The 21472-nt window shown below is 43.4% G+C and overlaps 3 protein-coding genes across 3 annotated transcripts; 2 read left to right on the top strand and 1 right to left on the bottom strand.

Moving 5' to 3' along the window:
• The first annotated feature begins 404 nt into the window (after window positions 1-404).
• On the top strand, window positions 405-10237 carry LOC134395497 (E3 ubiquitin-protein ligase TRIM7-like). The gene is made up of 7 exons (XM_063121661.1): window positions 405-881; window positions 2153-2248; window positions 4627-4845; window positions 5997-6019; window positions 6758-6873; window positions 8881-8913; window positions 9756-10237. The coding sequence occupies exons 1-7, from the start codon at window positions 405-407 to the stop codon at window positions 10235-10237; spliced, it is 1446 nt and encodes a 481-aa protein (XP_062977731.1).
• A 996-nt stretch (window positions 10238-11233) lies between these two features.
• On the bottom strand, window positions 11234-11707 carry LOC134395904 (histone H2A-like). Its single transcript, XM_063122136.1, has one exon. The coding sequence runs from the start codon at window positions 11705-11707 to the stop codon at window positions 11234-11236; it is 474 nt and encodes a 157-aa protein (XP_062978206.1).
• Window positions 11708-15581: 3874 nt separating this feature from the next.
• Window positions 15582-19372, top strand: LOC134395903 (uncharacterized). The gene is made up of 2 exons (XM_063122135.1): window positions 15582-15686; window positions 17934-19372. The coding sequence occupies exon 2, from the start codon at window positions 17964-17966 to the stop codon at window positions 18384-18386; it is 423 nt and encodes a 140-aa protein (XP_062978205.1). The 5' UTR covers window positions 15582-15686; window positions 17934-17963; the 3' UTR covers window positions 18387-19372.
• The last annotated feature ends 2100 nt before the right edge of the window (window positions 19373-21472 follow it).

Raw genomic sequence — 21472 nt, 5'->3', positions numbered from 1 at the left:
CCAAAAAAGAGACCAAGGCAAAAATTAGTGATGATTAAGCACAGCAGTGCACCCACTGGTCTAGGGCCTCATTCTGTGGAGTACTTGCCTGGCTACACTGATTCCCACATACATTGCAATTAAGATTCTTGCACTACTATCCATGTCTCTACTTAGGGCTGATGACCAGCAAATAGCAAGGGCAAATAAACTCATATCCCTGAGATCTTTCCCACCACCCAATATAAATCTGCAGGCCCAAATTGCAAGAAAGATGCTGCTGAAAATTAAACCAGAGGGAGGAGGAGTGGGAGTGACTCAATGAGGCTTCTTCCTTCAGTGAGTCAATCAGAAATGGAAGGAGGCTCTTGCAAGAAATTGCTTAGCGCTCATTGGCTGAGAGGAGCAATTGTCTTCGTTGAGCCATGGGGGATGCCTATAAAGACTGCAGCTTGGAAACCTGCTCATCTCATGCAGGTGCGATGGATGCGGAGAAGGCAGTGGAATGCATTCGGGACGAAGCCACGTGCTCCATCTGCTTGGAGTTGTTTAAGGAGCCGATGATTTTAGACTGTGGCCATAACTTCTGTAATGCCTGTATCACCCAGTGTTGGCAAGGCACCAAAAGCAACGTATGCTGCCCTGAATGCAGGCAGAGTTTTGCCAATGCCAAAATCAGACCAAACAGGCAGTTGAGGAACATCTTGGGACTCATCAAACAGTTCCGGTTAAAGGATGTGGAGATGGTGAAGACGACGACTAGCCTGTGCAAGTTGCACCAGAAGCCGGTGAGGCTCTTTTGCACAAAGGACCAAGCTTTGCTCTGCTTGGTGTGTGTCCAGTCCAATGCTCACATAGGTCACCCTGTTGCTCCTATAGAAGATGCTGCCCAGGACTCCAAGGTATGATGGGGATCTCTGGTATAAGCCTACCCCCAACCTGGTGTTCTCTGGTTGCGATGGACTATCACTTCCATCATCCTCAGATCTCATGGATGATGGGAAGTCGCCCAACACATCTGGAGGGTACCAGGTGGAGGAAACTGCTCTCAGAGATCCTGGCTGAGGGATCATTTCTATATTGTGTGTTGCTTTTTCATTTGCTTGAATGTAACAATGCAGCAAAAGTGTATATCTGCAGATGTATCCTTGATGCTCCAGCCTGAATGGAGGCATGCGATGTTCTTTTTGGGAGGTGGAGTTAAGAGCAGGAGCAGGGAGTCCTGTGTTGTCCACACTGACTGGCAACAGCTCTTCAGGATCTCTGAGGCAGAGGCCTTTAGCCTCGCCTGCCCTGCATGGTCCTTTTAATGCAAGGTTGGGGAACCTCGGGCTTTGTAGGGCAAATCTGGCCACGCCCCTTTCCCCTGGCTCCACCTCCTTTTCAACACTCACCAATCATTTGATGTATTCCCAGATTTGGTGCAGTTTTTTCTCCCATTCTAAAAGGTTGAGAATTGTGTCTCCTAAAGCTTAGTTACTGGCAATAGGCTAGTATTTATTTATTTTTATTTTTATTATTATTTGTATTTTGGCCCCATTGGTACTACTTTTGTCTCTGCCCCTTTGCCTTCAGCTCCACCCAACACTGGAATGCGGCCCCCTAAAGCCTGTGGGATGAAAGAGGTTCCTCACCCCTGTTTTAATGGGAGATGCCAGGGGCTGAACAAGTGCGAAATATGTGTCTGGACTATGGTCCCTTCCCTAAAGCGGAGCACCCCCTGCAGCAGTTTCAAAAATCAAACTCAAAACATGTCAGGAGACTCAGTCACAGCAAATCCTTATCAGTGTAGTTTAGGCTTCAGAGGCCAGAATGGGGATTCAAATTAAGATCACTGTCCTGTGATTTGTCCCCTGGGCTAGTTTTTTTTTTAAAAGGTTGCCAATATCTCAGTTGGCCTCTGTTCCTGTGCCTTTAGCGGCAGTCTGGGCAGGAATTAATAGGTGATGATACTTCATCTGCTTATTTCTGCACATCAAACCCCTGGTAAAAGCGCAAGAGCTGGACAGGTTAGAGCTGTTGGCAACCCTACAGGCGGACTCCTCCTTGCAACAGCAGCGGCTTCCTCAATGCAGGCACAGCTAACATGTAACACAGAGATGGTTCTGGATTCCCACCACCCACATCCCTTCTTTGGAAAAGCTGAACTGAATCTCAGTATCTCTTATTTCAGGATGAAATCCACACGCTGCTGGAAGTTAAGCAGCAGCAGTATGAAGCGGTTTTGAAGTGTTTCTCTGCTGTGAAGGAACAAAGGCACAGCCTAGTGGTAGGTAGGCCCTTTTAAATATTTCTCTGTGTGTGTGTGTGTGTGTGTGTGTGTGTGTGTGTGTGTGTGTGTGTGTGTGTGTGTGTGTGTGAGGGACTGCATTTCAAAGTTGCCAGGGAGTTTGTATGGGAATACTATAAACACACTTCTTCCATCGCAGGAGCAATGTTTCTACCCCAAGTATTTCTTAATTGTTAATGCAATCTTAATATGAATAGGGATCAGTTAACATAAGAAGAGCCCTGCTGGATCAGACCGAGGGTCCATCTAGTCCAGCACTCTGTTCGCACAGTGGCCAACCAGCCATCGGCCAGGAATGAACAAGCAGGACATGGTGCAACAGCACCCTCCCGCCCATGTTCCCCAGCAACTGGTGCACACAGGCTTATTGCCTCGATTACTGGAGATAGCACACAACCATTCGGGCTGGTAGCCATTGATAACCTTTTCCTCCGGGAATTTATCCAACCCCCTTTTAAAGCCATCCAAAGTGGTGGCCATCACTACATCTTGTGGAAGTGAGTTCCATAATTTAACTCTGCGCTGTGTGACGAAGTACTTCCTTTTATTGGTCCTGCATCTCCCACCAATCAGCTTCATGGGATGACCCCAGGTTCTAGTATTATGGGAGAAGGAGAAAAATATCTCCCTAGCCACATTCTCCAATCCATACTGTGCATTATTTTGTGCACCTCTATCATGTCTTCCCTTAGCCTTCTCTTTCCCAAGGTAAACAATCTCGGTTGATGTAACCTTCCCTCATAGGGGAGATGCTCCAGCCCCTTAATCATTTTAGTTGCTCTTTTCTGCACTTTTTACAGCTCTAATATCCTTTTTTAGGTATTGTGACCAGAACTGTACACAGTACTCCAAGTGTGGTCACACCATAGATTTGTATAAGGGCAGTTATCTTGTGTCTGCTCCTGACAATGCTGCTCGACCGCTGAAGTAGGAAAAGAGAAGCGCTTGGTCATCAATTGGTTTTCGCAGCTGCCTTTCTTCTGTTTCTTTCCCTCTTGCTCTTCTGACCCACCCCCTCTCTCCCACAAAGTATGGCGACTTGGTATGGCCTACCCAGGAACCTCCATAGCAGAACTATACATGTTGAACCTGGGTTTTTATTTTTACTACATTATTTATGTCCTGCCTTTCCATCAAATAGGTCCAGTGTTGCAAACATTACATACCCATCTATAAATCAGTGTATAAGAACAGCAGCTAACCTCCCTTGTTCAGATCCAGCACACTCATTGTTGCATCATAGATAGCATCAACGGCCCGGTTCAGGCAACATGCTAAACCATGATGGTTAAGCGCTTTGAGCTAAACATGATGGTTTAGCATGTTGTTGAACCATTCCTAACCATGGTGGCTACATAACTACGGTTTAAACACACTCACATACCATGTGATGCAAAAGGGTTGGCAGCTCAACCATGACTTAATAACATGTTGTTGTTTGAACAGGCCCCATTTCTCCTGTTTAGGCCCAAGGTTTTGTGACCTTAACTTAACTTAGGATGCATGTCAGTGGAACGCAGCCTAGGGTGCTTGTGAGGTCATCACGTACCATACAAGTGTGTCATGGCTGTGCCTCTGTTGCTCTTCTTCCAAATCACCCTGTTTTAATATCTATCTAGGGGGGTTCTTAAGAACCCAAAGTGCTAACAATTTTGAACTCCTGTTACTGAATTCATAATGTTTCTGTTTACTATATAGTCCGGAAACTTCAGCTAGTTCAAAATATGGCAGCCAGGCTGGTCACCGGTATACCTAGGGGTGACCACATTACTCCAGTTTTAAAATCTCTTCACTGGCTGCCAATTAGTTTCTGGGCAAAGTATAAAGTGTTGGTTATCACCTTTAAAGCCCTACATGATTTGGGTCCAGGCTACCTGCGGGATCTCCTTCTCCCGTACAATCCGCCCCACACACTCAGGTCCTCTGGGAAGAATTTCCTTCAGCCAGCCAAAATTAGGCTGACAGGTATTACCCAGAGGACCTTTTCTTCTGCCGCTCCCAGTTTGTGGAATGGCTTGCTCGGAGAGATTCATCAACTTAACAGTCTTCCGGAATTTAAGAAAGCCATAAAGACTGATCTCTTCTGGCAGGCCTACCCAGTTGAATTTTAAGATGCCTTTTTAATAATGTGCTGCTTCTAATAATGTATTAGTTTTAAATGTTTTAATAAGTTATATGTATTTTTTGGTGTTTGCATTTGTGTTGTACCCCGCCTCGATCCAGAGGGTTTAATGGGTTTCATATTTTAGACTTTGTTACATGCAGTTTATTAACCACTTTGAGTATTATGTGTTGAAAAGAGAGGTACATATAACTTCTGTTCTCTTTTCTGGGTTGGGTCTTTTTCTCTTTCTCAGAAACTTATGGAAGATGGAGCCCAGAAGATGGCAGTAGAGTACAAGCAGCTTGGTCAACAGATGAAGGAGCTGCAAGCAGATGTGAAAGCACTTGCTGCATTGATGGAGACAGACTTTGATGACGAAATGATTGAGCTCTGTAAGAGAAGCTCCTATATCCTAAAGCAAATTGACGAGATACAGAGGGTGTGTAAACTGCCAGCTTGTGAGTTTATACAGGTGAGAGAGCTAGGTGAAGACATTTTTATTTTCTCAGCATTTTAACAGTTAAACAATTTAATTTTAAGTTTGCTGTTTTAAATCTGTATTAATTTCTGCATTGCCGCTTGATTTTATCCTGGTTGTGTCATTATATTGTATTATATGTTATGCTTTTATACTGTGGTTTTTATGGTTTTAAATGTTGTAAACCGCCCAGAGAGCAATCAATCAATCAATCAATCAATAAGTGCCCTGCAGGGCTAGGTCTTGTGTGTGTTTCCAAAGCATCTTGCTTTTTTCCATAGATGGGGAAGAGCAGGGCAGGCAATGGAGCCTGGGCTGTGTTCTGAAAATGTTACTCACAGTTACATGTTTTTTTCCTGTGCCTGAAGTTAATTCTCCTTATCAATTGTGCAAGAAAGGATGTGCCACGGATTGAATCCAACTCCATTTCACATTTTGGTCAAGATTTTCTGCAGGGTGGTTTATGTGTATACAATTCCCCCCCCCCCCCATTTGACCCCTTTCCCTCCACGATTAAGACATAAGATCTGCTTGGTTGTCCTTCTGATTCTGGAGGTGAAGTTGGATAAAAGTAGGTGCACGTCCTTCCTTAGTAGCCCCTGAGATTTTAGAATCAGCTGTTGCTTGACCCCTATATTGGCCTGTCCCAGGTATAGTAAGGCTTTTATGGGTTGAAAAATTCAAAACGTTGAATTTTTTTTTCAAGTTGCTATTGGCTTATTGAATGCCATCTGGTGTGATTTAATAATTAAACAAAACTTTTCATAAATGTTTCACTTTTAATAGAAATTATAATTTGAAGAGGTCTCAACTGTGTGAGTCTCCCAGAACAACTGTTCAATTACAGCAGGAAAACTGAGACGACCTACTGCAAAAGGGTTGCTTGCTTTCCCTTGATGTTGATTGCCTTCCTTTTCCTTCTTGCTTGTTCTCCAGCCCACCACCCACACAGATGGAGTGGATTATTTAAAACGTAAATTGAATTTCTTGACATAAAATGGAGCAGTTGTCATTTGCAACAGAACTACCTGCAGATTCAATAACCTGCCATTTGTGCACAAAGATAGGGTGTTCACAGAACTCTCCTCCCATCGAATTAAATCTCTCCTGAGACTAACGTCATTCCATTCTGTTTCTCTTTCCAGGACATCAAACAGACCATGCGCAAGTATGTAATTTTTCTCTTTCTTGCTCTCCACCTCCGCTCCCCCCATATCAAAGTATGTCATTGCATACAATAAGATGAAATCCCAATAAGAAAATAATGAGTCTTTTCCTCCCCTCCCCTCTGAAAAAAGACACCGGCTGCACAATTGGAGTTGATCACAAAGCCTTGCTGGGTTTTTTGGTGTCTACTCAGCCCTGTTAATTGGGACCTGATGCAGAAGTGAAGACTGCAAAATTTAAGCCATGCTTCTTAAGTATGTGAAGTCCTTTGAATACTTGCATATGCCAATCCTTAACAACAGCCCTACAAGGAAGGTTTTATTGTTATCTTCATATCATAGATAATGACTGAGTACTGAGCTATAGGAACGAATGGTCTGACTGGGTGGAAGAAGATACACATTCCTGTGCTTTTAACCACTTTATTAAAAATGGTAATCTTGTGGAATCACGTAACAGACTTTGGAGGTCACATGCCCTTCTGCTCAGTGCAGGATCAGTACTGAGAAAGAGACTACAAAACACAAATTAAAACGTGTGATTTACAAAATTTACAGCTCCCAGCAGAATGCACTTTTATGGGAAAATGCTTGAAGCTACTCTCTCAAGTAAGATATACTTACTTGAGAGAGTTACTGATGATCAAAGTACGCCCTCCCCCACCCACCAATATCTCTCCCCAGCTGTTTCCTTCCCTTGTCTTTTGCTGGCAGGTAACTTGCTTGTTTGTTGTCTCTAGATGTCAGGCAGAGACATTTCAAGCTCCAGAGCGTGTTTCGCCTAAGCTGAAAGAGAAGCTGTGGGATCTTTCCGTAAGGAGCCTTTTCGTACAAGATACCTTGAGAAAATGCACAGGTAAAACCTCTCCAATGAATAATACTAAGGAGAGACCTGTGAGTCACCCTGAAAAAACTAATATTTATTATGACATAATATGATGCAGCCCTCTTAAACCTAGCCCACAAAAGCTTATGATGGGTGTGCCCCATCTCTCTGAAGTATTGGGGGGGGGCAATGAGAAGGGGGGGGGCTTTTCAGCTCAGGAACACTCTCCCTAAAGAGGCTTGCTTGGTGCATCTTTTCAGTGCCAGGCAAAGACTGTTTGGTTTACTCTGGCCTTTTAACATCTTCTAATGTTTCAATGCTCTGTATCTCCATTTTGTTTTAAAGCTGATATTATAATTTAGTCTCCTGCAGTGTTGATTACTCTATTTTTACCCTTCTGGGATTACTGGTGCCCTTTTTATATATTTGTAGTTTTAGGGTTGCTCGTGTATTATATTTTATTTGATGTTTTATTGCCCTGTGATCACATCTAGGGCCTGTAGTTCTCAAACAGAATTATCAATGCCTTTGCAAAGCTAGGACTCAGAGCTTTCTTGGTTGAAGACATGGCATTTAAAAGTGTTTTAGATCTAATTGATTAGATAGGATACTGCTATCACTTAATGATACTACCTATTTTTATCTGCTGCTGTTTTTATTTTTATTTATTTTTATTTATTACATTTATATCCCACCTTCTTTCCTCCAAGGAACCCAAGGCGGTGTTCATAACCCTGTGAGGTAGGTTGGGCTGAGAGTCTGTGACTGGCCCAAAGTCACCCAGTGGGTTTCCATGGCCGAGTGGGGTCTAGAACCTGAATCTCCCAACTCCCAGTCCAACACTTTAGCCACTACACCACACTTGCTGGATTTGGGGGCCCTCCTGCACATGCCCAGGAGTGGAGACCTGGCTGTCTGCCTTGAGTTTTGCACTGACAGCACCACTGCCTGGCACCCTTAACGGCTGTGTAGAAGATGGAACAGGAGCAGGGGGTGCTTTTCTGCATGTACCTGGAGAAATGTTCTCCTGTGTGCAAGTAGGGAACTCGACAGGAGTCCTGCCCTTTTTTGCATCTGGTCACATGACTCCAGTATGTGTGCATGCGCCATTAAAAATGGAGGCCCTCTGTCCCTTTCTCCATCTTCTTTTGCTAAACCATGCAGGAGTGAGCAACTTGTGGCCCTCCAGACATTTTCGGAAACAGCAAGAAGGGAAGACGTTTGTGACTCTCGAAACAGAATGGACAATATTCTCAAGTGCCTTGAAAAAAACCACCTTTTTATTATGCCCAACGCATTTTGGAAAGGACTTTCCTTCCTCAGGGGCTATTTACCTTTCTCCAAATGTGTCACAAAGAATCTTTCCAACAATGTTTTGAGCATTTTAAGACAGAAGCATTGAAAAAGATTCCTTGTGACACATTTGGAGAAAGACAAAGTTCTCTTGAGGAAGGAAAGTCTCCCACACTAGAGGCCTTCAAGAGGCAGCTGGACAACCATCTGTCAGGTATGCTTTAAGGTGGACTCCTGCATTGAGCAGGGGGTTGGACTCGATGGCCTTGTAGGCCCCTTCCAGCTTGACTATTCTATGATTCTGAAACACGTTGGGCATAATAAAGGTTTTTCCAGGCACATGAGAGTATTTTTTTCTTCTGTTTTGGGCCTCCAGATATTTCAGGAAGGGGAGCTCTGCAAGGCACAGCTGAAAGCCTCTCTCTCTTTTTTTACTTCAATGGACACTGTTTCTGAAATGATGGTTTGAAATCTCTTTTGATGGACAAATTCTGTACTGGGGTTCAGGTCGTGCAGAGCTTCTGCTGTTTGTGTTCTGATTCCCTTGCAAAACTAAACTCTCTGGGCTGTGACTTTGAGCTGCAAGCCTAGGACAGTTCTGCGCTTACTTGTACAGATGGAACAGCTGTTAAAGGTGTGTTAATATATTTAGTATAGGTCCTGTCTTTAGTTAACTTGAGTACTAGCAGTAGGAAAGCACAACTTAGAGGAAAATGATCTGTCTCGCTTTTCCCCCCCATCTAGAGACACTGCCACTGAAACCAAAGGTGGAAAGAGGTAAATATCTGGGAATGAAATATGAGAGATTAAGAGTGTAGAAACCATTTATTTTTCTACTTTTAAAAATAGATCAGTACTTCATGTAGTTCCCAGTGTCTCCAGAGTAGGAGAAAGAAACTACTTTCAGCCTTACCCTGTATACATTGCATCTTTATCCTGCATACATTGGTCTAATCCCCCTTTTAAACTGCCCAAGTTGGTGGCCATCATCCTATTTTGTGGCAGGGAATTCCACCGTTTAACCATGTCCTAAAACTCCCACCATTCAGCTTCATTAGATGACTACACCAATTTGGATGTGTGCATGAGTTTAAAACTCAAGTGGGTTTTTGTATTGCTTTATATGCACGTTGTATACTTTAAACTGTGCACCACCAAGAGCTGTTGGAGTATTTATTTTTAAGGGCAGTTTCTATATCTAAACAGATATTAGCCATGCAACCTGATCTGATGTGAGTTAGGTGCACTGAAATCCTTTGATTTTGGTGCCTAGCTCTGCAAGGGGCCAGACTCTAAATTGAGACCCATCTGGACGTATACCGAGTACAATCCGATAACCCAGCCTTTTCTAATCCCATACCTTCCAGATTTTTTGAGCTACAGTTCCTAGCATTTCTGGATATACTGGTTGGGGCTGATGGGAATTGGTCCAAAAGAGCTGGAGGGCACCAGGTTGGGGATGGCTGGGATAAGCGGAATTGTTGCTCAGGAATCCACACTAATCCACTCAGTTGGTGCAGTTTGTTGAGACACTGTCAGCAGCCTGCCTACTTAACCTGCAGTTCCCCATGCCTCTCTGTGCTTGCTTCTAACATGGGTTGTCTCTGTTCTTCCACAAGCAAACGTGACTCTGGATCCAGCTACCGCGTGTGCCCAGCTAATACTGTCTGAGGATCGAAAGAGTGTCAAGCAGGGACCTTTAATCTTGCATCCAGCCGCAAGTTCTCGAGGCTTCGATTCTGTGCCTTTTGTGCTGGGTTCTCGGGGGTTTACCTGGGGGAGGCATTACTGGGAGGTAGAGATAGCAGCTGAGGGGGGAAACTGGGCTGTGGGTGTCGCTAAGGAATCTGTCAAAAGGAAGGGTGTGACCAAAATTGATCCAACTGAGGGCATCTGGGCTCTGCAAGCAGAAAGTGCTCATCTGCACGACACCAGAAAAATCCGTGTTTATGTGGACTATGGGGGAAGGCGTGTGGCATTTTTTGATGCCAATTCCAGTGACTTGATTGCCACTCTTGTGCCAGCTGCTTTCGCTGGAGAGTGTGTTTTTCCATTCTTCATGCTGTTGAAGGAGGGGGCCCAGGCAAAATTACATCCTTGAAGCATGGGGTCCACTTTGGATTGGTGGCTTGCTAGAGGGACTAGTACCAGTAAGGGAGGTGACAGGAATGTTTAAGGTGATAAATTGGCAGCTGTTAAAAGGCTCAGAAGAATTTAACCAGGGTAAGTATCAGTTACCAATAAACATGAGGGAAAGATTATTCTGATTGTATTGCAGGGAGGGAGGAAGAAAGTTAAAACTAAAACTGCTTACCAGCTAAATGTTTGTCACAACTGCTTGTTAATCTGTGTTCTAACTTTTATTTATTGAACTTGAAAATAATAAAGCATTGAAATAATTCTTAAAGGTTGCATCTTTTGCTTACGCCCTCAACCACAAGAGCGAGGGGGGGGGAATATTGCTACACGTGTGTAGAACAAATGGCCCTCTGGAAGGAGAAATGGTCTTGTCTCAATTTCACCCCCAAACAGAAGGCTCGCTTCTACATGAAGCAACCATTAACCCAATGGTGGGGAATATGACTGCACCATCATCCCTCACCACTGGCTATACTGGTTAGGGTTGGTAAGAGTTGCAGTCCATTATCTGGGGATTCTCACGTACCCACAACTGTATTAACATAATTTTTCTTTCAGTCTTTATCTCATATGATTTTCAGTGTACTCTGGAAAGTTTTTATTAACATGGTATAAGTTTTCTGCATCAAGCACGGGTTGGACAGTGCTGATGTACTCATATCCTGCTTGCAGGTTTCCTACAGGCAGCTGATTGGGTTCCTTTATGAATATAATGCTGGATTAGGTGGGCCTTTTTATCCAGAAGGGCTTACATTGATTGCCACTTAAAACATTTTTGTGCTGTTAATCTTAGCTAAGCTTGCAATGCACTAGCATGCCATATACCTTTCATAAAGCTAAATTTTGGAATGGTCAGGTCAGCGCAAGCAGCTCTTCTAAAACGCCTGAGGGTGGCTCTTAAAAGAGCCTTTGGGTCTCAGTATTATCCCCCGGGGCAGGGCTGTTAACTCTTCTCTCCTCACTGAACAGCAACAGGAGCAGCCATGGGCTTGACTGCAACTTTGGGCACCTTGGCAGACTTGCTCATGCTGGTGGTAGGTTTGCTGCTAGCAGCATTATGCAGAGCTTCCGTCTTCTTGGGCAGCAAGACAGCATGGATGTTGGGCAAAACACCACCCTGAGCAATTGTAACTCCGCCCAACAGCTTGTTCAGCTCTTCATCGTTGCGCACCGCCAGCTGCAAGTGGCGCGGGATGATTCGGCTCTTTTTATTGTCTCTCGCTGCGTTGCCGGCGAGTTCCAAGATCTCGGCGCTGAGGTACTCGAGCACAGCAGCCAAATATACTGGGGCTCCACCACCAATCCGCTCTGCGTAATTCCCCTTTCGCAGCAGTCGGTGAACTCGGCCCACAGGAAATTGCAGCCCTGCTCTGGAGGAGCGAGACTTTGCCTTTGCTCGTGCCTTCCCGCCTGTCTTGCCACGACCAGACATCGTCAAAGACTTTCCAATTTCTTCCGAAGTGAACGAAAGCAGAAAGCTCTTAGACGGGCACCTCTTTTATACATTTCTTGGTGGTGCCTCTCTTGCCCTGATTGGTTGAAGATGATAAACCAATAGAAAGCAGGATCCTGTTTTGACCAGTAGGAGAAGAGTATTATCAAAACGGCCAAAAATACCTCTGTGTTTTTTGGAATTAATTTAAAATGTATTCCTATAAGGATGAGAAAAGAACAACAGCTGCCCTCCTCTGTTTAATTAATCTGATTCCACTCCTGATCTTTCCTTACTATTCTTCTAACTCAAATATTCATTTTCATATATTTTTTTAGACCTAGTCTGCTGTACTGGTGAGAACTGGGAATAGTTTGCAGGATTTTCCTGCTCGTGCAATTTCCAATTAAAACATTTGGTTAGAAATTTCCCATGCATTAAATCACTAAGGCCCCTGCTATAAATCTGCTGTACAATTTTGGTGACAATTCCTCGTAATGCTTTCTAAACGCAGATTTCTGGTGCTGAAGAAACACAGGCTTTAGGGGCAACTGAGGGGGGCGGGGCTTGAGACACTCGAGAGGCTGCGTGGAGAACAGCAAGCAAACGCTTCTCGCTTTCCCGCCTTTTCTCTCTTCCCGCGCCTGGATTATAGGCTTCAAAGGAAGGCTTCGTCGTACGACGCGGCGTTCCTGAATCGTTGAAAGCGAAGATGTAATCAGTCATAATGTGCAGCTGTAGAAAGAGGGTTGTCAAACAACAAAAACGTTAAAGAGATCCTCACTTTTAATCTTAATCGACACTAAAATATGTATCCGATATTGCACCTTTCAGTCAAACCCTTTTATGGTGCAACCTGTACATGTCTACTCAGAAGTAAGCCCCATTAACTCGCAGGAAAGTGTGGTTGGATTGTAGCCTCCCCCCCCTTTCTGTAAAGATCAGTTAAATGCGTTCAGCTGATGTGTTTCTTTGAATCCAAATCCCTCGGTTTTGCCGCGCTTACATTTTTAATTGCAGATGTTAAGACTACGATCCTGCATACACTTCCCTGAGAATAAGGCAATCGAACATACTGGGACTCAGTTGGCCACTGTGAACAGAGTGCTGGACTAGATGGACCCATGGTGTTGAAAACTACTAGCCCAGTGTTTCTTATGATCTGTTATACAGTACAAACTGAATGGTCTGATCCAGCATGGCCCTTCTTATGTTCTTAACTTCCAATTAAACACTTTATACGTCTGATCTGATTCTATAGTTGCCTTGAATTCCTAGTACTTTGCGTGTCTGAAACCTAGAACATTATTATTATTATTATTTATTTATATAGCACCATCAATGTACATGGTGCTGTACAGATAACACAGTACATAGCAAGACCCTGCCGCGTAGGCTTACAATCTAATAAGTTGTAGTGAACAATAAAGAGGGAAGGAGAATGCAAACAGGCACAGGGAAGTGTAAACAGGCACAGGGTAGGGCAAAACCAACAGTGTAAAGTCAGAACAAACTCAATATTTGAAGGCTATAGGGAAAAGAAAAGTTTTGAGCTGAGTCTTAAAAGCAGTGATTGAGTTTGTAGTTCTCAAGTGTTCTGGAAGAGCGTTGCTAATTGTCAAGAAGGCGAATTGAACATTTGTAATAAAATGTTTTAAAATATTGTTTTTATGCTTTAAATTTTTTGTATATGTTTTAATGTTCATTGTTTTTAACTTCTGTAAACAGCCCAGAGATGTTATGGGGCGGTATATAAATGTAATAAAATAAATAAATAACTATTAATTTCTATACTGGTCATAAATGTAGATGGTTTATTTACATAATTTAAGTTGCAGTCCTGAACATTTACTAGGGAGTAAGCACCATTGAACTCAGTGAGACTTACTTCTCCCATACTTATGGTTGTGCAGTTTTTCCTCACAACTGTAGTAGGAAAGTATGGATTCATTTCACGACTGGACTGAGATGTAAGTAAGCAATGACTTATTTTTGTGTTCCTCTCATTGGCCGTTTTTTACAGACCAATCAGAATCCAAGGTGGTTTTACCCACACTAGCTACAACTAACAGTAAGAATCTCTTACCCACTTTCATTTTTTTGCCTGATGTTTATGGGTAAACTAAAGATTCTATTCTGTGATAGTCGTTGGAAATCTGGAAGCAGAATGCAACTATTCTAAGAGTACGCAATCTATAGAAGGGCAATATCTTTATTAGGGTCGGAATCAGCCAAACTCACAAAATAGTTTAAGCAAGCTTTTGAATTCACAGAGGTACTTCATTGGACTAGTTCGAAAGCAAAGCTAGGGCTGTGAGGAAAAGGCTGACATGTGGCTTAGGCGTTAAATCAGATTTTTCTTCTTTCCCCATTCCCCTGTTTTGCTTATTATTCAATCTGATGAAGAATTCTGTGAACTCGAAAACTTGCTCGACTCCACTACCCCCCAAAATCAGGCAAAAGTCACGAGTTTTCAGACAACGGAATTGTATGACCTGAAAGGGGCGGAAATCGATCCGGCTAGTCAGCCAGAACCTGCGCCCTAATAAGACAACATAACATATATGAGGTAGCGAATCATTTTCTGTATGCTGCCTATTTGGATGTAAGGGTCAACTATCTCTGATTCGAAGGACTAATATTGATTGGACTCTGAAAAATGGCGAATGAGAAATGCATTTCTAGAATTGACCTCGGGTCACACGCCCCCTTTATATCGGTCCTGACAGAAGACTTCAAAGAACAATGATCGGCTGCTCACCTCCACGGGTGTAATATAAGAACGTCTGCTTTTTTGCTTCCTTCTATCCTTTGAGAGCAGACGACCACGTGGCTGATAATTTCCCTGAGGCAAGGAAAACAATCAGAAACTTTTTCTTCTTGGTGGCGTGGTTACTTCTCTTCTTATATTTTATGCTGCCAATCTATACACACTTTCCTAGTAGTAAGACCCACTAAACACAACCTAATCAAGTTCAGGCAGAAAATCAGCAGGTGTAGCTATTCCTGGGATGATAATGCTGTGTTTGGAGAGCTTTACCTGCCCTGACGTATTGATGCATATCTGCTATTTAAAAAGACAGCAGAGCCCTGCTAGAAAAAGGCGGCAACTTTTCTTTTCCACTCCATGCCTAGGTAGCTCTCAAGGAAGAGGTACACAACAGTCGGAAAATCGCTAGGTGATGGGAACTAATCCAATACATCTGAAGGTCGCGCGGTTGGGAAAGACTGCTAGAGCTAGCCTGAGTTAATTCAGGCTAGTTCTATTGTACAATGCAATAGTATGCATCGCTATAGTATTCTAGTATAGTATACTATTGCATCCTATATACTATAGTATGTAATAGTATGCATCGTTCTATTGTACAATGCAATAGTATGCATTCACAAACCTTCTGACATGAATAAGGTAGCGAGATGCAAGAAAGCAGAACTCTTGCACCTTTAATAGTTGTGTCGAAGGGTGGAATTTCATCAGATGTAGTTTGCATGACAAGCTACACCTTCTGAAATACCCCGTTCTAAACAACTATTAAAGATGCAGGATCTCTCTCCTCTTTTGGATCTGGCCATCCTAGCTGTAAACGCGATTTATCGAAGTCATCTCCCTCAAGTATTTCTTGTTGTTTGTCTCACAATGCCTACAATTACTTAGCCTCCTTAGCACTGAAAAAGAAAAGGAAAGGAAAGGAAAAGAGGTTGAATACCAGGTCCGACCTGATTGAAAACTGAAAACTCTTCTGAAGACATTATGGAAAGCATTCGTTCTGCCCTCCATCAATTGCAGCCAATAGCCTTCAACTTCGCTGTGTGGTATTTAAATTAAGATGACCTTAAGACCATAAACCCAGCTCATTTCCCCTTCAGAGCCGCAGCTCACAAGGCCCTAATAGCCTGGGTCTCAAAAAGACAAAATAGAGTAGTGCAGTTGTTCTGTGCCAGCGAGGGTTTTACTTCACCTTTCGTTTACTGTAATTTTGTGAGTACATTTTATTTGCTCTAATTTGGGGGTTTGTGTTTGTTCCACAGATGTGTAAGGTTGGCTGCAATCCTGCTTATGGCTTGTCAGGGAGTAAGAGCGTTTGAACTCAGTGGGATTTATTATACTTCTTGGGCTTGCTTGTTTTGTAAGTAGGAATCTGTCTATGGATGTGAGTGGAGTGGTTGTTAAATTGTATCTGTTTTGTATGTAATTAATTCATTACAGGGTGAGGTGGCGGGGGCTGACTGCAAATTAACCTCCAAAGCCCTGGGAGAAAATGTTGTTCTAGTCTTTATGATTGTATGCAGCATATTTTGTAGTGGCTTGTGCTAGACCCAACACAGAGGTGGAGAACATGTGCTTCTCTCCAGTGGATTGGATTACAACACCCATTATCTGTGACCACAGCCCTGCTGGCTGGGCCTGATGGGAGTTGGAATCAAACAACATCTGGTAGGCCACAGGGTTCCTCATCCCTGACCTAAAGGCACAAACATGTTAAATACCCATTAAATTTTGGTGCTGAGCCAATCTTGTGATTTAAATTACTACCAAAGGTATTGAAGACTGAACTTAACAATGTGCCTTCCTTAGATGCATTGGAGAAGGAGAGTTGGGAAGGGCTTCTGCTGTGCGGATGGGATTCTCACTCAGTGCCAGAGCCCATGCGTTGCGTGTAGACAATCCCTTACTCTCCCCAGACCCTGGGGAGGTGCTTCCACTCCACTCCTCAGTAGATGATATTGTGTTAGATGCAAAAGAAGTCAGATCTGTTATAAGGCAACATCTGCTAAAGATATCCCCATCCACCTTTGGATGATTGCGTGGAATAATAGAAAGATAAAACAAAACAAAAAGACTCGTGCAAACTTAACGCTGCTGGCTCTTTCTTGGTGCCTTTTCTGTGACTTTAAACAGCAGCCTTATGCACAGGCACTTAGCAGCTGAAGTTTTTTCTCTCACACACACCATTCAGCTGTATGCCAAAAAAAAAAACTCCACCTGCTAAGCTTGCAAGCTATGCGCCTCTACTTTCGAAGTATTAGGCATTCCTGAAAGGGCAGGCTGTATTTGACCCTCTTGTGCATGCACTAGAGATGCAGGGGGAACATGATGAGATGGCAGAAAGCGCAAGATAGGTCTATTTATTTAATTATAGAAACTATTTTTGCCCTGCTCTTTAGCCATAAAAGGCTCCCAAAGTGGCTTACAAATATTAATAAGGTAGGCTTTGCCTTCAGGCTTAGAATACACAACACAAAAGGAAAAAGCATTGTGAGTGAGGAGGAAAAAACGCCAACTCAGGCACTAGTTCTTAATTTCAAAGTTCTTGTAAGTATGCTTTCTGGCTCCAGCTATTGGGCGTTATAGAAATGTAATAAATAAATAAAACAAGCTCCCTGCAGCTGCTCCTTCTCTGTTCAAAGTAGGTTGGTTTCCCCCTTGTTGTGATGTTTATGGTGTGAGGCAGGGATGGATGAGGCTTCCAGCAGCCCTTGGTTCTCTGGCCGATGGTTGGGGCAGAGGCAGCTACACATGGCACCTCTAGTCACAAAAGAATAAATGCACAGGACAGGTGATGAGATGGAAGGGAGCCTTGTGATGATTGAGGTGGTAGCCCTCCAGATGTTGTTCAACTCTGACTCCTCTGAACACCAGCTAGTCTGGCCAATAGTCAGGGCCAATGGGAGTTATAATTCAACATCTGGAGGTCCACAAGTTCCCCACCCCTGCTGAAGGCTTGCAATGCTATGTAGCAGCTGCTGGGACTTTATTCTCTGAAAGTACATCCTCCTCCAACTGTTAGGTAAAGCTACCCAATTTGCCTATGGATGGAGATTTCACCCCCCTTTTTTTTAGTAACAGCTGAATTTTGTATTTTCAAAAAGGGGGATCAAACTTTGTTTGTTGGTTCCAAGCAACCATTGTGAGGATTCCAGTTGTGACCTGAAACCGTTTCAGTACCTGGTAGAGTCTAATTTCAGTGTCTGCAGCCTCCTGCCACTTTCCATCTTAAGACTGTAAACTAGGGTGACCATATGGAAAGAAGGACTGGACAGTTGTATTGAAAAGGGAATTTCAGCTGGTGTCATTAGCATGCATACAGCACCTGGTGAAATTCCCTCTTCAACACAACAGTTAAAGCTGGTCACTCTAGTATAGCTCCTGCAGCTTTAACTGTTGTGACAAGGTTCCCCATCCCTGAATCTGACGATCGGCTTTTCTGCTTGTCTTGTATTGCAGAACAGCATCAAAGACCACTGGTGGCTCTCCATGGCTAGAACGTTGAAGGCTTCTCAAAAACTGGTGCGAGCAAGCAAGCCATGGAAGAAGGCGGTTCCCCAAGGAACTCGTAGACGTGTTCCTGGCCATGACGCAGGACAGGAGACGTCATTCCGCCACGGCCATCCCAGAATGTCGGCATTGCAGCTGATCCACCGGTATCAGAAGAAGGCCTCTGGGATGATGCTGGACAAGTTGCCTTTCCTGCGTTTCACCAAGAAGTTGGCGCATGGCTTCGAGTGGAACTTGCGCTTCCAGACTCCGGCGGTTCTGGCCCTGAAGGAAGCTAGCCAAGCTTATCTGCTGGAGTTATTTGAGGACTGGCATTTGTGCGCTCTCCACGCAAAGAGATTTACGGTCTCAAAAAGTGATGTTCACTTGGCCAGGTGCCTCCGGCAGGAGATGACAATCTGAAGGCAAACCCATTTCTGTCTGGCAGCGTCTCGTCTTGAAACAGACGAGACGCTGTTTCATGGAAAGAAAACCTGGGAGTAAAGCCAGAGGCCAGGTTTTCTTTCCATGAAATTTATTGAAAGATTATTCAGCAATTGCGTAAAAGCAAACTGAAAAATTTGAAATAATATTGCAAAGTCATAATCACATGTATTAAAATGTAGATTTGGGTGGGAGGGCTGAATGGAAGGAAAAGAAGAGCCATTCAGAATAAGTTCATTGTTTGAAGTAATGAGAGACAGAGAATGTGCGGATGAGCTCATTTTAGTATCAAACAGGCCTGGACTAAGATCAAGATATGCCTTAATGAGCCACCATCTGTTGAAGGGAAAAGAAGCAAGCTTTTGAGTTGCACAGGCTTCTTAAGACATGTCAAAGAGTCCAGTGTAATTCAAAAACTTGCCCTCTCCTACTCTGATAGATGATTCAACATTGCATCTTATTTTGCAATTCATTTGGTGCGGTGGGTTCAGAAAAAGCAAATAACATTTGGAAATCTCACTGGGGGTTTAATGGTTGCTAGGCTGCCACTGTGAAAACTGGGATTAGGAGTCTGCAGGGCTTGACCCACCGCACCAAAGGCAGATCACCAGTCATGTATCTTGGTCTACCAAGTGCTGGCTTAACCTATTTAGCTCCCCTGTTTTGGGAGACTCGGGTAGGAAGCTAAAGCAGCTTTGCAGAGCCTCTAATGGGCTGCATGCAGTCTGATAAGTTACAAGGTGTGCAGACCTTCATTACTGCCTTATACAATTGCCTAAGCGTAAAAGAGAACAACCCCATATAGAAAAGTCACATACAGCTTAGGGTGCATGGTTCTGCTGTTTTGGGGTGGTTTTTTTATTTTTTAGGTTTACCAGTTTCTGAATGGGGTAAATATTTACCATCTTGTTATGGGATTCATAACAAGAACTGTGAATATTATATTAAACGCTTGTAAAAAGTAAGTCCCATCCTCTTATGTTAGCTTGTTAAATTTTATATTTGAAGATTTATTTGAAAAAATATGCCTCCTTGCCAAGCTGAACCATACCTTACAATATAATTAAGATTAAAATCTATGGACCAACTCCTCCATTGGGTGATGTGCAAAAATGGTTGCTTGTGCTAGTGAGGAACTGTATTGCAATGGAATATTAGCCCTTCCAAATATATCAGCCAGCAGGCTACTAATTGACAGTCCTCCAAACCCACATTTGATGGAACCATAAGTGGAGTGAAGTGTTGAAGAGAGTGAGGTGGGAGCTGACAAATTTCTAGTGTTAATCTTATTTATTTATTTTATTTATTACATTTCTATACCGCCCAATAGCTGGAGCTCTCTGGGCGGTTCACAAAAATTAAAAACATTCAAAGTATAAAACAACAGTATAAAACCATAATATAAAATACAATATAAAAGCTCAACCAGATAAAAAGTTATCTTACCATAACTTTTGCCTGTCAAAATTACCACGATTGAAACCATGGGGTTTAAATTCCAGTAGACAGGACCAGAGCCAAAGGTGGGCAGGATTTGGGCCTTGTCTACTTTATACACTCTGCCCACTTTGTAAACTGCTTAGTGAGGTTCTGCCTCCAAGTGCATTTTCTTACTGGCAGCTGGGGAAAACATTCTCTGGAAGTGAAGATGGTGGGTGACTATAACAGCCATTCTGTAGTGGTGCCTAGGACAGGATCCCAACCTATTCAGTATCATTATTCCAGCCACAAATAATCATCAAAAAATTTACGTGATTCAAAGATTGGATTGGGACACCAAACTTCTGCTGGGGAGCAAGGGAACAGAGAGAAATAAAAGACATATTGTGGAGCATGGTCACTGACCATTTCAATGCAAAAATACCTATTTGTAGAATTCTTCTCATTGGGCTACTACCCAAATGCAGAAGACTAGAACGGACAGTTTTTCAATGGAGGCCAAACAACTGAGCCGTCCCATTTTGTTACTGGGTAGCCTGGAAATTGGGGTTGGGAAAGGGGCATGGCACCCTTGGGGGAATTCCGGTGGTGGTGGTAACATACTCCCATTCCCATAACTGGAAACACCCCTGTCCTTTACTGGTATAATTTTTCTCATCAGGCTTCTGCCTAAACATGGAAGAATAAAGCGGACAATTAATCACTAAGAGGCCAAACAACTGAGCCATTCCATTTTCTTGCTTGGTAAAAAGGAACTGCACTGGCTGCCTATTCACTACTGGGCCAGGTTTAAGATCTTAGTACTAGTGTACGAAGCCCTAAACAACTTGGGAGCAGAGTACCTGAGAGAGTGCCGTCTCCCTTACCAACCTGCCTGGTCACTGAGGTTGTCGGAGGGCATGCTCCTGGTAGGTAGACATGGACCTTTGGTCCAATTGGAGTCCACCAGGAGAAGAGCCTTACGTGTGGTGGCCCTCCTTCCTATGGAACTCCCTGTCTTTGGAGGTCAGGCAGGCCCCAGCGTTGTATCACTTTCAGCGCCTCCTAAAAACGTTCCAGGAAGCTTTTCCTGAATGACCAGTTGCGGTTTTATCTGCACATTGTTCTTCCAAAAATGAATTTTTTAATGTTTTTATTCTGTTCACCACTCCAAAATATTTGGATAGGGAGTGATATATAAAAGTTGTAAAGTAATAATAAATGAAAGCAATCTGTATATCAGAGGTGAGGAACATTTTTCTGTCTGGAACCACTGGTGGCAAGTGGCTTACACAGATGCATCCCATTCACACACAGCCACGTCCCTTCCCAGTGATCTCAGTGCCAGGGAAGGAGAAGCACTTATCTCTGACTAGCTGATGATTAGAGATAACAGATTTTTGCCACAGGTGGGGAGGGGGGGCATGGCTTGTGGGGACCAGCTGGCAGGTCGGATGTTCTCCATGGCTGTTTTAAATAGTACCTTTTATAACCAGTTTGCCCTACAAGCAGACTGAAATCCCAGGCAGCTGTCAATCACCATCCTGCCAATACAATAACTGAAAGCATATCTTTCATACTACCATTGTTTTAGGGACATTGTTTAGCTTCCACAATGGACATGTGAAATTGAAATCTATGCATCA

This window comes from Elgaria multicarinata, chromosome 3, assembly GCF_023053635.1.
Source record: "Elgaria multicarinata webbii isolate HBS135686 ecotype San Diego chromosome 3, rElgMul1.1.pri, whole genome shotgun sequence".
In the NCBI taxonomy this organism is placed as follows: Eukaryota; Metazoa; Chordata; class Lepidosauria; order Squamata; family Anguidae; genus Elgaria; species Elgaria multicarinata.
This window is presented reverse-complemented; position numbering and strand designations above follow the sequence as displayed.

What these genes read in the sequence shown, in the direction of transcription:
- LOC134395904 (XM_063122136.1), bottom strand. Translation starts at nt 11,707, where the DNA reads ATGTCTGGTCGTGGCAAGACAGGCGGGAAGGCACGAGCAAAGGCAAAG.
- LOC134395903 (XM_063122135.1), top strand. Translation starts at nt 17,964, where the DNA reads ATGGCTAGAACGTTGAAGGCTTCTCAAAAACTGGTGCGAGCAAGCAAG.
- LOC134395497 (XM_063121661.1), top strand. Translation starts at nt 405, where the DNA reads ATGGGGGATGCCTATAAAGACTGCAGCTTGGAAACCTGCTCATCTCAT. An exon ending in TACCTTGAGAAAATGCACAG is followed by an intron (nt 6,874 to 8,880) that starts GTAAAACCTCTC and finishes CCCCCCATCTAG; the next exon opens with AGACACTGCCACTGAAACCA. An exon ending in GAAACCAAAGGTGGAAAGAG is followed by an intron (nt 8,914 to 9,755) that starts GTAAATATCTGG and finishes TTCTTCCACAAG; the next exon opens with CAAACGTGACTCTGGATCCA.